The sequence below is a fragment of the Xyrauchen texanus genome, chromosome 17, assembly GCF_025860055.1.
Source record: "Xyrauchen texanus isolate HMW12.3.18 chromosome 17, RBS_HiC_50CHRs, whole genome shotgun sequence".
In the NCBI taxonomy this organism is placed as follows: Eukaryota; Metazoa; Chordata; class Actinopteri; order Cypriniformes; family Catostomidae; genus Xyrauchen; species Xyrauchen texanus.
The window spans coordinates 5,138,077-5,154,987 of NC_068292.1; the positions used below are offsets into that span (position 1 = coordinate 5,138,077).

At 36.9% G+C, this 16,911-nt stretch overlaps 1 protein-coding gene across 1 annotated transcript in view; it reads left to right on the top strand.

The window, feature by feature from the left end:
* Positions 1 to 16,911, top strand: part of grik3 (glutamate ionotropic receptor kainate type subunit 3) — a 227,024-nt gene that overhangs the window by 147,074 nt on the left and 63,039 nt on the right. The window contains exon 10 of the mRNA XM_052146972.1: positions 1,231 to 1,434. Within this exon, the coding sequence (XP_052002932.1) occupies positions 1,231 to 1,434 (204 nt within the window). The remainder of the gene's footprint in view (positions 1 to 1,230; positions 1,435 to 16,911) is intronic.

A 16,911-nucleotide genomic window follows, 5' to 3' on the forward strand; every position in this document is an offset into this window, starting at 1 on the left:
GAAAGAATGTCTAAAATTATTTTTAATGACATTCGTCCAGTAACCTTTGGTTTTGTTCATTGTGGAAATAAATTGATTGATTTGTACCTTCCTGAATCACTCAAGGATCTCATCACTTTTTGGGTTGCTTTTGAATAACAAAATATAATTAAGTCTTTGGAAATGGTTATAAAATCTGAGAATGATTTCTGGTATCTGAACTGAGACAGAGGGGCTAGAAGAGGTACTCACTGATTCTTCAATGATAAAATGATCAATTCAATTTCTCCTTGATAACCCTGCAATATTACACAGAATCCATTCGCAAAGAATGAAACTTGTGGCTTAAGTAGGTTACTGGGCATACTGAGCATCCAGAATATTTTCATGTCTCATTTTTGATAAGTAAAAACAAAGGGCAAGGGCTGCTGCTTCCATGCTTCCAAAGGCTATGCTCTCAGCGCTGGCGTCTGAACTGTAATTCAGTATAAGTAAAGCCTTTAGTTTTGAATGAGGGCAGAATCTCCCTTCCCTTCAATCCTTACATCAGAGAAAGATTTTTGGGATGTATATACGTGGATGCATGGTTCATTGAAGTTGTTCTATATGCAGCACATCTCCAATCATGTCTTTACTGACAGAGTCCTTAGGTAGTATGGGCTTATCACTGGGGCTTAGCACAGCAGGAATATGCCTACGTATTTGAGAGGACCTCCAGACTAATGTAACCAGGGCTGTAGATGTGCTCTCTCTCTCTCTCTCTCTCTCGCTTTCTCTCTTTTTCTCCGGCTTCCTGGCAAACATCTTAGTACCTACTGCCAATGCATCTACTGCACAAGCCAATTCCAGAAAAATCTTGGGGCTCTTTCATGTGCTCAGGACTGCATTCTTAATGGAGAGGGAATGCAGGAGGCAGGACAAAATAATGACCTGTAGGACACAGCGGCAAGGTTTTTCAGAGACTATCCCAGTGACAACGTGTGTTTGTCTGACAGTGTTGGCTGAATCTGTTGGTTTTCAGAAAGCAAAGTGGGATGGTATAAAAGAACATTAGGGGACTGGTTGGACTTGTAAGGTTGATAACTTTATTGGGCTGCTTTATTCATGCATATCATTAATGTTTCTTAAAGTAACAAAGCTAATTATGAAATAAAATGTAGATAAATTACTTGAAATGCATGACAGCATTTTTAAAAGTTCATAAAAATCCTTCACACTGAACTTCTTATTTGACATTTTGTATTTGTACAGGAGGAGCCATATGTCATGCTTAAGAAGTCTGACAAGGCACTCGTCGGCAATGACCGCTTTGAAGGCTTCTGTATCGACCTGCTTAAAGAGTTGGCCAGCATTCTTGGATTTTCATACGAGATCCATCTAGTGCCGGATGGGAAATATGGTTTTCAGGATGACAAAGGCCAGTGGAATGGCATGATAAAAGAGCTCATGGAACATGTGAGTATTTACAGTTGTGCAGCTGATTTCAATTTACCAGTATCAATGCAATAAACCACTTTTGCTGGTTTTGTGATGTCTGGAGTATGTTAGAGCATTCTGAGTGTTCTGCAAATGCTACACTTCAACTCCACTCCAGGTTTTTCATTCCTTTGCTGAGTTCTTGCCATTGCACAAACTTTCAGCCAGTTACCAATCCACTGTGAAACTCTTTCAATATTTTCAATATAAATATCATGAACATATGAGCGCAACATGTAACACAGTTACGAGAGCAATGCATTAGTATGATGCTGTGATTGTTACAAATTTCAAAGACCACACTCATCTGAGAGAAGAGAGTGACTTATTACTCACTTTTAGATTTTATTTCCATATGTTGAAAGGAACACTTTCTATTCACAATGACATTTGTTCACGCTATCATTGTTTTAAACATAGACTCATGTTAGAAATTTTCATTCAAATGAAATTACAAAATTGGAACAAATCATATGAATTGTCTCTTTACAAATATATATATAATAAATATCTAGAATATATATAGAGTTATAGACCAACCAATCAATAAATAGAATTTCAAATCGACAGAATACAGGCATAACATTTCAGCTAGCCTCCTTTACAGCATTTAAGAAAAAACAAATGTAGATGACACAATAACGTAATTAACTGAGCACAATGCTTGCTTTAATACACCTTCACCTCTCCAAAAATCGCTAGCTGCAAAGGTAACAGAACACCCCATGGATTGCATCGACACGCCATGAAGTCACAGCAGCAAATGCTGTCACAGCGAATACACGTTTAAACACCTCTACCGAGCCAGCAGAACTAGACAATGCTGAAAGCTGCTTCCCCTCAATGTACCCCAAGCCCATTCTCTCAAGTCTTAGTGCTGTCAGACTGGAGGTGTAAACTCCATCACAGGGACGGGCGCTGATGTGCTGGCTTCTCATCCAATCGCCCTTTCACTTTCCTCACCCTCTGAGGTCACCAGCAGCCCTGGGCACTGGAGATGTAATAGCTTAAGTGGCATTTAGTGGAGGAAGTCATATGGTGGGAGTCAATGACGAGGTGCTGGAAGGGTGGGCGAGGTGACTTACTGCAGCGGCACTTAATCTTCCTTGTGCTTTGGCCAGATCCGGCCCGATTGCAGTCACCTTGAGGGGAAAAAAGAGATCATGGCTGGAAGAGTAAAAAATGGAGATGGTGTGTGTGTGTGTGTGTGTGTGTGTGTGTAGGTTAGGGGTTTTACACTGCATACATCATTCAGTATAGTCTGTAGGTCTGGGTAAAAAATATTTATTTTCTGTTGAATCACAATCTTGATTTGAACGATCTTGATATTAATTTTTGAATCCAATGTTCGATATTTTACTCTGTGTCACCCTCTACAATAAAAGTAAAACACTTGCATGTGCACCCAAAATTTGCACTATGTGGCTATTAATGTCTGTGATTAGCCACTGGCTGGTAAATGTTCAGATTTCACCAGTGGTGGAGGAAGTACTGAATCTCAGTACTTAAGTAAAAGTACAAATAACCAGTGACAAATTTACTTTAGTAAAAGTAAAAGTACCACAATGACAACCCTACTTAAGTAAAAAGTAAAAAGTACCCGATTTTAAATGTACTTGAAGTATTAAAAGTAAAAGTACTTGCATAACAATTTATTCTCTTAACGTCTATATTCTAATAATTAAAAAAGAACAGTATGGGCTGTGGCATTGTAATTGTGCTTACCATCTGTGGCCCAGTTTACATTCTGACTTACAATTCTGGTTATCTATCAAGGTTATCTGCAGAGTTAAACACCATTATCTTAATTAGCATTAAAATACCATTAAAACCAACAAGGAAGACTGGGTATACATCTTTAATATTTATTTAACTGTAACACAAATATTACATGTTAATTGCAGTACATTAACCATTTCAATAAAATTGTTAATTACCATATGTTTAAGACTGTAAACATTTTTGATTCAGTGCATCAGTTTTAATTTGACAGAAACATGTATTCTCTGCTTATAGTACATCTATTTAAATTTTCACACAACTTCAGACTTCAATTTGTGGCGGCCAGTGTTATCGATTCTGTGGCGCACCGCCACAAATTAGTCTATGTGTAGGAAACACAAACACTGATGACTATTGTATGTCGCTTTGGACAAAAGCATCTACTAAATACCATAACCATCCATATAATCATGACTAAAGCCCCCCAAAAAAAATATAGCTCTTATTTAATTAAAAAGCCAGTTCAAAGCCGCAACGCATCTGTGCCCCCTCTCTCTCCCTCCGTTTCCCGCAAAATATTAACATTAGCTATCCACTAATCTACTAACGTTAGCTTTATCTTTCCGGCATTTAGGTCTACGATGGATTTATAATAGCCATAACAGTGTTCTTTTCGCTATGATTGCTATATGTCAAGATGCATTTCGCAAGATTGCAGCATAAATACCACGTTACTAACCAAAATTAATAGCAGTAACGTACAACAACATGAACATGCAAAAGCAGCGGGGACATTAACTATCATAGTACTAGCTAACGTTAATCATTAATGTATTATTTAATTTTTTGTATAAAAAAAATACATTCTTACACAATCAAGTCAATGTGGCGATTTATGGGCAAACATTTTTAATGAAAATGACATTAATTCTGCTCAGCAACAAGATTGCTTACCTCAACATGTTTCTTCAGATTTGAAGGAGAGTTCTTGAAGGCCAGCAGCTCATTTTTTCGGGGCAGGCATAGTTTACATAGGAACCTCCACGAGTCGTTTTTTGATCCAGTAATTTCGAATAATTCTTGTAAATACGGCCATGGGTGGCTAATTGATTCGGGCTCAGACTCCATCGGATAAGGGCAAGCACCACACCCACAGTGACCCCTGACTGACCACACCAGACTATGCGGCCGTTGGAAAAGCGAAAGGGGCCTAGAATCTTTGGATCGAAGGATCTGATTGGGTCCAGAGCCTTAGTTATAGGGCTCCGATTGGGTCAAAGATTAGCGTTCTAGAATCATTGGTACTATAGCAACCCATATCTATGGCAACCAAACTTGGCGAGACAAACGTCACGTGCGACGGACAGACGGTCAGGAAGACGTTTTGGCAGGGGAAAAACTGATCAGAAAATGTAACGAAAATTTTACGGAACGCTGTAGAAATGTAGTGGAGTAGAAAGTATAATAATTGCTGTAAAATGTAACGAATTAAAAGTCAAAAGTATGCACTATTGATTCTACTTAAGTAAAGTACAGATACGTGAAAAATTTACTTAAGTAAAGTAACGAAGTATTTGTCCTTCGTTACATTCCACCACTGGATTTCACTCACCAGTGGTTGAGTAATATAGTTCACTTTCACTGTTTTTGAGCATAGAAGTTTGGTCTAATTTTACACAGCACAGATGCCGTAAAGAAACCATTTGACTAAACTTTCATATGCACTCAACCAAAACACTTTAATAGAACTGATGCTATTTGTAAAAAGTACTTGTAAATAGTACAAATTATGCATGTGACCTATAAACCTGTAACAAGGTAATATATACTATTAATACAATATACTAATAATATAATATACTGTGATAATATTGTATAAAGCAACATGAGCAAGAGTGTGATTTGGCCGTAGATAATCACAGCTGTCCTGATTTAGGGCCATATAGCATGATTGCGAGTGTGATATTGCTTATATACAACAGTTCAATGAACAAGTAAATGTTAATACATTTGTTTTTCCTAAGTACGGTCATAATAAACACATTTGTGCCTGGAACTACTTTCCTATGCTACAGATCAGAATCTGCCGTTGCTGGTTCAAAATAAATGATGCATCCAAACCTTCGATAGAAATTACAAAATTTCACTTTATGTGTGTGTGAGAGCGAGAGAGAGAGAGAGAGAGAGAAAGAAGAGAGAGAGAGAGATAACATCACCTGTTGCCACACCCAAGCAGAGATGCTGTAATGTGTTAGTCAGCTTTCTGAAGATATCCAAAGACATCCTATTATCTCAGTGGAAAAATAGCTGTCCAAGCGGGGGTTTTGTTGGGCCCTTGAGCAAGGCCCTTGACCCTATCTGCTCCAGTAGCACTGTTTCATGGCTGACCCTGTGCTCTGACCCCAGCTTAATTGAGATATGTGAAAATAACTGCATTTCATTGGCTCTGTACCTGTACTCTGCACAATGACAATAAAGTTGAATCTTAAGAGTCTTTCACTATAGAAACCGAAATGTCCGCCACCATTTTGTACAGAATTTCCTCTCCAATGTGGAAACTCCAGTAAAATGTAAGCGCCTTGAGTTTGTGTAATTAATCAGTTGTGTTTATATGTGTGTATATATATATATATATATATATATATATATATATATATATATATATATATATATATATATATATATATATATATATATATATATATATTAGGGATGCACCGAAATTAAAATTCTGGGCGAAACCGAAAATCCTGGATGCACTTGGCCGAAAACCGAAACCGAAATTTACTTTTTTTTTTTTTTACCTATTTAAGAAAAGAAAAAAAGATTTTTTTGTGTTTAATTGTATTAACATTATACTTTTTCATTAATTTCATGAATTTAATGAATCTGAATTGAAAAACTACAAACCAATAAAATAAATCACACTTTTATTGAAAGTAACACACCAATATTGGACAAACAATATATTAAAACATTATTACATTTTATTCTTCATTCAATTCTGTTAACAATTCTGATTTTATTAACAATTATCCAAATAATGTAAAGTTTTAGAAAACTATTATATGCAAAACAACAGTCAAGTAATGAACTTAGCTAGCATCTTTGAAAAAATTTAAATATGCAACAGTAATTTTAATTGAAACAAAAAGGCAGAACACAGAATGGCAGAGGGCCTCTATTCCACTGATCTATATATAACTGTAATATATAATTATATATATAGATCAGTGCTCTATTATGTTTATGTAAACATATGTACACTTTAAGTGAACATTATTGTGCAAAACAATAGTGCAAAACAGCAGTAATTGAACTAAATCCAACCTCAACTGTAAACGACAGATGTATCCTCAAGTGAAGAACAAGTGTAATGTAATTGCTATACACATCAAATTGGACCGCTTTCTATTTAACTACAAGTGACAGGTTTCTCTTCAAGAACAAAAGTTGCTAAACTTTCTGACAGTCTCTCCTGTCAGAAAGCTCATCAAGAACATGAGCTGCTGCACTGAATAGACTCTCACTCTCTGTGCTGGTGCTTGGGCAGATAAATACCCGTGCACAATCCGTGCAAGCAAAGGAAAGCGGTTTTTGTTTATGCGACCGTAGTCAAGGGGATTGTCGCTTCTGGCGTAGTTCAGCTAGATACGTCTCAAGTTGTGTTGTAACAGCGCTAGTTGTGGCACTGCTGTGGATCGGGGCACTTTCCTGTAGAATCTCTTGCTGTACTCTGTGTGTATATATATATATATATATATATATATATATCTTGAAAGTTCTGCTGAACAAACACTGCAGGTCGCAAATGTGATGTCCTTATCAGAAACTTTGAAGAATTTCCACACCGCTGACATGATCGGCCTTTGTTTGGTAGCGCCGTGATAAGGGCTAGATCAATCCAGAGTGAAATCAGAGCACTGAGGGGCGGGGCGAGGCGAGGAGGTATATATTTTCGGCTAATATTTTCGGCCTTTTTTCTCTTCGGCGAAATTTCGGCGAAATTTCAGTGCATCACTAATATATATATATATATATATATATATATATATATATATATATATATATACACACTGGCGACCAAAAGTTTGGAATAATGTACAGATTTTGCTGTTTCGGAAGGAAATTTGTACTTTAATTCACCAAAGTGGCATTCAACTGATCAAAAAGTATAGTCAGGACATTACTTATGTAAAGAAGGCACTGTCATTATTTGAAAAAATACATTTTTGATCAAATCTAGACAGGCCCCATTTCCAGTAGCCATCACTCCAACACCTTATCCTTGAGTAATCATGCTAAATTGCTAATTTGGTACTAGAAAATCACTTGCCATTATATCAAACACAGTTTAAAGCTATTTGGTTTGTTAAATGAAGTGTAACATTGTCTTTGTGTTTGTTTTTGAGTTGCCACAGTATGCAATAGACTGGCATGTCTTAAGTTCAATATTAAATCAAAAATGGCAAAAAAGAAACACCTTTCTCTAGAAACTCATCAGTCAATCATTGTTTTGAGGAATAAAGGCTATACAATTCTTGAAATGGCCAAAAAACCTGAAGATTTCATAAAAGGTGTACACTGCAGTCTTCAAAGGACAACTGGCTCTAACAAGGACAGAAAGAGATGTGGAAGACCAGATGTACAACTAAACAAGAGGATAAGTACATCAGAGTCTCTAGTTTGAGAAATAGACACCTCAAATGTCCTCAGCTGACAGCTTCATTGAATTCTACCCGCTCAACACCAGTTTCATGTACAACAGTAAAGACAAGACTCAGGGTAAGCAGGCCTTATGGGAAGAATTGCAAAGAAAAAGCCACTTTTGAAACAGAAAAACAAAAAGAAAATTTTTGAGTGGGCAAAGAAACACAGACATTGGACAACAGATAATTGAAATAGAGTGTTATGGATCTTAACCCCATTGAGCTTTATGGGATCAGCTAGACTCTAAGGTGCGTGAGAAGTGCCTGACAAGACAGTCACATCTATAGCAGGTGCTACAGGAAGTGTGGGGTGAAATGTCACCTGAGTATCTGGACAAACTGACAGCTAGAATAACAAGGATCTGCAAAGATGTCATTGCTGCACATGGAGGATTTTTGTTGAGAACTCTTTGAAGTAGTTTAAGAAGTTCTGAACATTTTGTCAAATTGTAATAGTAATTTTTCAAGTTATTAATGTTCTGATTATACATTGTGATAATCTGAATGCCACTTTGGTGACTAAAAGTACCAATTTCTTTCCATAAAGAGCAAAATATGTACAATATTCCAAACTTTTGGCACCAATGAATATATGCAGTAAACATATATGCTATACCAAGACATCATATTTATTTATGGAATACATGGATTGTTCATTTTTAAAAGTTAAACTGTGACCAAAATTATATATAGAAAAATTATTATAAAATATAACTGAAATATACCCATATGAATCAGAATTTAAACTGGAATCAAATCAAAAGCTTGTGAATCTGAATTGAATCGAGTCAGGAATCTGAATGAATACCCAGCTCTAATAGTCAGTAATGCATGTGTGTCAAACCAGTAATAATCAGCCTTTGTTGTTTTCCAGGTAAAATATATAAACATCCTTAAAACAAGATTAATTTACATGAGAAGCAAAGAGATCGAGACAACATTAAAGTATATATATATATATATATATATATATATATATATATATATATATATATATATATATATAAAGAAATTACAAAAGAAAATTAGAACACTGCACTCTTTTGTCTTAGATTCCTTTTTAAACAAATCCCTTTTTCTCAAAGTTATAAAAAAGGATGATTGTCCACACACACACAAAAGATCTCTGTTTATTTATTTCTATCTTTTTTGTTCCCTAGTGGTGTTAATTTTTCTTAACCACTGGCACATTGTTTTTCCTTGTTTTAAGAATATATATTACTACATTTAGTTGAAAACAAGAGAATTTGCCAATGGGTTATGATAAATAAGCTTAAATTAAGATATATTCTCTGACAACTAGTCTTATTATCTAACACAATTTTGCTTCTCATGTAAATGTACCTTCTTTTATAGAATGTATAGGAGTAATGACTTTAGATCTTAATTTATTAATGGCAGTTTACACACCAAGACGTGACAGGTCAAATTGTCTTGGCAGTTGCTTGTGAAAATGTAAAAAATTATAAACAAGCACACTTATGATAGCTATTCATCACTAAACAGCTCACAGCTTTACCTGGTCATGATCTCATGCTATTTTTAATGATTTCTTTTCTATTAATACTCTCTAAAAATATTAGTTTCTTGTCAAAGTCTTGAGCCTCTGGCTCAATGCGATAGATTTGGGTGTGTAGTATACTTGAGACTGATCAGATGGCCTACATGGTATCAAAGGTGCGGTGTGTATTTTTAGGAGCACTCATTTTGCGGCTGAGTGCCCCTCTTGCTGCTGTATTCATAGATAAGCTGATCGGGAATCAGCAGACCTGAAAAGCAAACTAAGATACAAGCTGCGGAACCTGACATCATGGGCTGCCACATGAGGCTGGGCTAGATAGACTGTTTTCATGCGAGTAAACTTAAAACCATATCTCTGAAGGAGGAATTATGGACTCTATGATCGAGCCCCTCGTGAAAACATTTTAAGATGAGCGCTGATGGACACTTTTAAATTAAATGAGTATTTCCATGAACTTCAAATGGCTTTTCAGGTTTCCTCGCCATCCTTACACCAAAATAGCCTGTAGGAAACACGCATTCTATCATTTACAGACAAGAACTTCGTTGTTCGCAAGTCTTATTGTGAGCGGCCATGCAAGAGAGAGGCTGTTATTAATGGCCCTTGTCAAAGTTATTTATCAGCTCAATTTATTTTCATCAGTATATTTTTATTAGCTCTTACAGAATTTTCATTACATCTGTATTGTTCTTTGCACAAGGAGTGTGTTATTGCTGCTGTGACATGCATTTTGCGTGAATCCAATGAGTCCGCCTGATAGATTTAAAGAAGACAACAAGCAAACGCTTTAGTATGGGGTTGTTTTCACCCGATAAAGTGGCATTAAATCATAGGGAGATACATTTAAACTGTCACCCTACATGTTCACATAAATCATCGTTTCATAACTGAATTACCAAACGCCTTTGCCCTACCACGTCTATTTAACACATGCTGCTCTTGTAGGTTTATCAAAATAAGTCAGGCCTCCACATCCATCTTTGTAGGTCACAAATCCCCTTGAAAACCAAGGATAAGCAGAAACATGGAGAAACCGAAAACCAACTCATATTTTAAGCATCGTCATACCTTCTTGAAAAGGAAATCATAGCTAAATAACAGGGTCATGTGCCATTCAGAACTGAAGTATTGAGAATGGCTTTTAAATTATAATTCAGATCCTGCATTTGAATTGAGTTAGAAACATGATGCAGAATTAATTCAAATTTGGAATAAAAATCTAATGAAATTAAAAGAAATTCATATAGTACTGGTGCATATAGTGTAGGGTACTTTGTGAAAAGTTGCATGATATTACTAGTCAGTGTTTGCAATGCCACCTTCAGAATTTTGAATGAAATAATATTGTACAGGCTATGATAAAAGAACACTTCATTTTCTAGAGTGATTTAATTTATTCAATAAATTACCTAATCAGTACATTCAAGTTATCTTAAGACAGTGTGGGGGACATTTTATATTGAGGGCCAAATTACCCAAAATGAAATAAATATTAAATAATATTTAAATAAATCATGAAATAAATGTTTGAATATTTAAATACATAATGAAATTGTAAAAAAAAAAAATATCAACTTAATCATTAAATTAATCATCACCAAACACATTAATAAATGTCTTTTGTATTTCATTTTATCTTTATCTTGGTGTTGATTTTTCAGTTAAGTATGAACTTTGTGTCTTTTAATTTTTTTCACTCTAGCGGGGGTCCACTTTCAAAATTGATTTCTTTGGACTTTCTCGTTAGTGAGTTTAGCCGTGTTTTTTATTTTTTTCCCACACCACACTGGTGCATAAGCATATTTAGTAAAAAAATAAATAAATAATATATATATATATATATATATATATATATATATATATATATATATAAATAAACGCATATACACAGTAACTACACTTTTTAATACTGAAATAGGGTCTCTTGTGATTTTGGTTCAAATACCCCCCAATTCTATATAGTGAAGCTAGTGGCACACATTAGGCTATACTTCAGCTTTAATCAAATACTGAGCTGAAGATGAATTCATGTCATAAGTACTGCTGTGTCATGTACTGTAGGACACTCACACTTAAGTTTCCTCCTTTTCTTTCTGAAAGTGGCCACAATTCCCACTCCAGAGCTAAAAGGTCAGGGTGGGGGAAGGCACTAAATGATGCAATAGGCCTTATTACTCTTGATTAAGTAATAATTGATGACCCCATTAATCATCCAGTCATGCCAGTGTTAGCATGTCATTTCTCCCTGTTACAGTAATTAATCTTTGCTTCGGTGGATCAGCTGGTAGGTTACATACCAGCGCTGGCTCATTGTCTCACTGTACTAACTTTGAGGACCCTTTAATAAATCTCACAGTCCTAAGCACTTTTCCAAGCTGAATCATTGTTGTTACGACCTGACAAGCAAAGACAAAGTCCTAAGAGGTTTATCAGGGATGATATTGACATGTACATTGTCCATGAGCTAATATTAACAATTTATCTTAAACTTGGCTTTGGCTTTGGTGTAACTACCTCTTACATATGCAAATGTCTTTATAAAACAGGTGGGCCCGGATATACAATCTGATTGTATGTTCTAAGCAGATATAAATTGTTGAAATATGCATCTGTTTTGGGAAAGCACTTTGAAACTGTAGTTTGCTAAGATACAATCTACTCATAAAGTAGTCAAACTACAGTCGAGCTACTCTTTAAAGGGGTCATGTGGAATCCAATTTCCCTTGATCTTTTAACAGATAAAACAGACCTAAAACCTCATCAGATTTTCACACAAGTCCTAAAAGTAGATAAACAGTACCCAATTAAAGAAATGAGAGACAAATATTACACGTGGTAATTTATTTATTGAGGAAAATTATCCAATATTGCATATCTGTTAGTGGAAAAAGTAGGTAAACCCTTGATTTCAGTATCTGGTGTCACCCACTTGTGCAGCAATAACTGCAACTAAATGTTTCGAGTAACTGCTGATCAGTTTTGCAGCTTGGAGAAATGTTAGCCCATTCCTCCATACAGAACAGCTTCAACTATGGGATGTTGGTGGGTCTTCTCACATGAACTGCTTGCTTCAGGTCCTTCCACAACCTTTCTATTGGATTAAGGTTTGACCTTGACTTGGCCATTGCCAAACTTCTTTAAACGTTCTTTGGTAGAATGACTTGTGTGCTTAGCATCATTGTCTTGCTGCATGACCCACCCTCTCTTGAGATTCTGTTCACGGACAGATGTCTTGACATTTTCCTTTAATATTCACTGATATAGTGGGGCCTGGATAGCTCAGCAAGTAAAGGCGCTGACTACCACACCTGGAGTCACAAGTTCGAATCCAGGGCATGTTGAGTGACTCCAGTCAGGCTTCCTAAGCAACCAATTGGTCTGGTTGCTAGGGTGGGTAGAGTTACATGGGGTAACCTCCTCGTGGTTGCAATAATGTGGTTGTCACTCTTGGTGGGGAACGTGGTGAGTTGTGCGTGTATGCCACAGAGAATAGCGTGAAGCCTCCATATGTACTATGTCTCTATAGTAACATGCTCAATAAGCCATGTGATAAGATCCGCAGAATTGACATCTCAGACGTGGAGGCAACTGAGATTCATCCTCCACAACCCGGATTGAGATGAGTCACTACGCCACCATGAGGACTTAGAGCGCTTTGGGAATTGGACTTTCCAAATTGGGGAGAAAAGAAGAGAGAAAAAAAAGGAATTCACTGGTATAATTCAAAATAGTTTAATCAGTGATGACAAGCCATCCAACCATGATACTGCCACCACCATGTTTCACAAATGTGATAAGGTAACCTTTTTATACATCTATACAAGGAACTTAATACATTTTATGCTCGTTTTGAGGACAATAACAACCCCCTCGCGGAGAGAGTATTCGCAGCTGACGCTACAGAGGTTGGTTCACTCTCCGTCTCTGTTGTGGATGTAACCCGATCCTTCCGACGGGTGAACATCCGCAAAGCCGCGGGTCCAGACGGCATTCCGGGCCGCGTCATCAGAGCGTGCGCGAATCAACTGGCTGGTGTTTTTACGGACATTTTCAATCTGTCCCTCTCCCTGTCTGTAGTCCCCACATGCTTCAAAACATCAACCATTGTGCCTGTACCGAAGCAAGCCACAATCACTTGCTTAAATGACTGGCGTCCTGTTGCTCTGACCCCCATCATCAGCAAATGCTTTGAGAGGTTAATCAGAGATTACATCTGCTCTGTTCTGCCCCCCTCTTTGGACCCATTGCAGTTTGCCTACCGCAACAACCGCTCCACTGATGATGCCATTGCATCTACACTACACACTGCTCTCTCCCATCTGGAAAAAAGGAACACATATGTGAGAATGCTGTTTGTAGACTACAGCTCAGCATTCAACACCATAGTGCCCTCCAAGCTTGATGAGAAACTCCGGGCTCTGGGCTTAAACAGCTCACTGTGCAGCTGGATCCTGGATTTCCTGTCAGGCAGACGTCAGGTGGTTAGAATGGGCAGCAACACCTCCTCATCACTGACCCTCAACACTGGAGCCCCGCAGGGCTGTGTTCTCAGCCCACTCCTGTATTCCCTGTACACACATGACTGTGTGGCAACACATAGCTCCAATACCATCATTAAGTTTGCTGACGATACGACGGTGGTAGGTCTGATCACTGACAATGATGAAACAGCCTACAGAGAGGAGGTGCACACTCTGACACGCTGGTGTCAAGAGCACAACCTCTCCCTCAACGTCAGTAAAACCAAGGAGCTTGTTGTGGACTTCAGGAAGAAAGACGGAGAACACAGCCCCATCACCATCAATGGAGCACCGGTGGAGAGAGTCAGCAGCTTCAAGTTCCTCGGTGTCCACATTACTGAGGAACTCACATGGTCCGTCCACACTGAGGCCGTTGTGAAGAAGGCTCACCAGCGCCTCTTCTTCCTGAGACGGCTGAGGAAGTTTGGAATGAACCACCACATCCTCACACGGTTCTACACCAGTACTGTAGAGAGCATCCTGACTGGCTGCATCACCGCCTGGTACGGCAATAGCACCGCGCACAACTGCAAAGCCCTGCAAAGGGTGGTGCGAACTGCCAGGAACATCATCGGAGATGAGCTTCCCTCCCTCCAGGACATATACACTAGGCGGTGTGTGAAAAAAGCTCGGAGGATCATCAGAGACTCCAGCCACCCGAGTCATGGTCTGTTCTAACTGCTACCATCAGGCAGGCGGTATCGCAGCATCAGGACCCGCACCAGCCGACTACATGACAGCTTTTTCCCCCAAGCAGTCAGACTGTTGAACACTTGATCTATCAGGATCAATAATTAGCACTGCACTTTATTAATCTATAATCTCACACTGGACTGTCAACATATTCTCCTCAATATACTACTTCATATACATATATATATATATATATTTCATATACTCCTTACTTATTGTATTGGATATTGTGTATTCTATATTGTGTGTATTGTACATAATTGTTGTGTTGTAATAAGTATGTGTACATTTGATATGTAAATTGTGTTGTGTAAGTATGTTGTTTATTGTAACTGGTATATGTCTCGTCACTGTCATGACTGCTATGTTGCTTGGAACTGCACACAAGAATTTCACCTACTGTTGCACTTGTGTACATGGTAGTGTGACAATAAAGTGATTTGATTTTGATTTTCTTTGAATAAAACAGGGCACCCATTCACACCTGATTGTCATCCCATTGTTTGAAAACATCTCAAACACCTAATTCACCTTCAAATTAACAGCTAATCCTAGAGGTTCACATACTTTTGCAACTCACAGATGTGTATTGGATAATTTTCCTCAATAATTAAATGACCAAGTATAATATTTTTGTCTCTTAATTAGGTTCTCTTTAACTACTTATCTACTTTTAGGACTTGTGTGAAAATCTGATGATGTTTTATGTCACATTTATGCAGAAATATAGAAAATTCTAAAGGGTTCACAAACTTTCAAGCAGCACTGTAAGAGGTCATTGTACTATAAAATCATACTGTAAGTTTCAGAACTCAAAATTTCCTCCTCACTGCAAAAGGAGCATTTGTTGAAACCAAGCTGCTAAAATGACTTGTTCTCTACTTCCTCCACGTTGTGATGTCACACTGCGGTAGACATTTGCATTTGACTGCCCCCACAACAACACATCAATGCATATTTTACCTTATTACTTCTGTAGCCCCACCCAGTAGCGGTGGGCAGTGAAAGAGCAGGTCATTCAAGAGCAGAGAGCCAATCAGAACAGTAGGCTTTTAATGTCAATTCAAATGAAAAACAGCACCAAAACCGGGTCTGAATCTGGGTGGAATATGATCATGTTTTACAAATATATGACTGTTGTTTGTATGAAAAACTTTACTAATATTATAAGTGAACCTCAAGGTACATATTCAAATAAAATTAAAATTCAATCTACTTACAGTATAAAAAGTAGATACAGCAAAATAAACTAGCAGATAATTCACATTTAACAGCATTGAAATGTCAAAATAAAAATTAAAAAAACAATAAGAATCTCAATTAAGTGTCAGTATATCGCAAACCCTTTTGAAATTGAATCATGTGCAGGATATGAATTATAGATATCTATAATAAATTTTTCACTAGTTTGTCAAATGCTAATTCTTGATACCAGCAATGAAATTACTTGTGAATGCGTGAATTTTTTATATCAATTATGTTTGCACTAGTAAACACGTTATTTCTTTTCATGAAAGACATCATTACTTGTGGAAATACCCATTCTTGACAAAAGTGTAATAGTAACAAGTAGTTGCTGTGAGATGCTGGATCTAACTGCAGGCTTTTAATTAAGATGATGAAAGTGAAACAAACAAAAGCGAACTCAAATAGAAACAAACAAAAAGAGGGAACAAAACTACAGGGTATTTATACATACAAGGGCTAATGAGGGAATGGAGAACAGGTGAGAACAATGGGGAACAGATGGCAGTGACGAGGGCAGTGCATTATGGAAAATGTTGTCCGGGGGAAACAGAAGATAGAGGACAAAAAACACTTCAAAAGAAGAGTCCTTGGAAACGCTACAGAAACACACTGTGACAGTAATTTCAACTAGTAAAATAAATAAATAAAAATGATTAAGATTTGTAAATGCATTTTCACTAGTAGCATTTTACAATGATCTGTCATTCACTCCTGTTCAAAACAAAATTACAGATATACAGTATATGATTCATTTCTAACTACTTGAAAATCCAGTTTAAAATATTTACTAGTAAAAATTATAATTCTTAATATCAATAATGAATTTGTTGATATAGGAATGTATATTTGTATTAGTAACAATTAAATTACAGCTAGTAAAAATTATATTGTTTTTAATAATTATAATAATAATATAAATATGATTTATTATATTGCTGATATAATTAATTTGCATTATAATTCATTTCCTGTAGGGACTGTAGCATTTTGTCTTGCTACACCACTAGCCGTTGGAAAAAGTAGCTTGTTATAATCTGGAAAG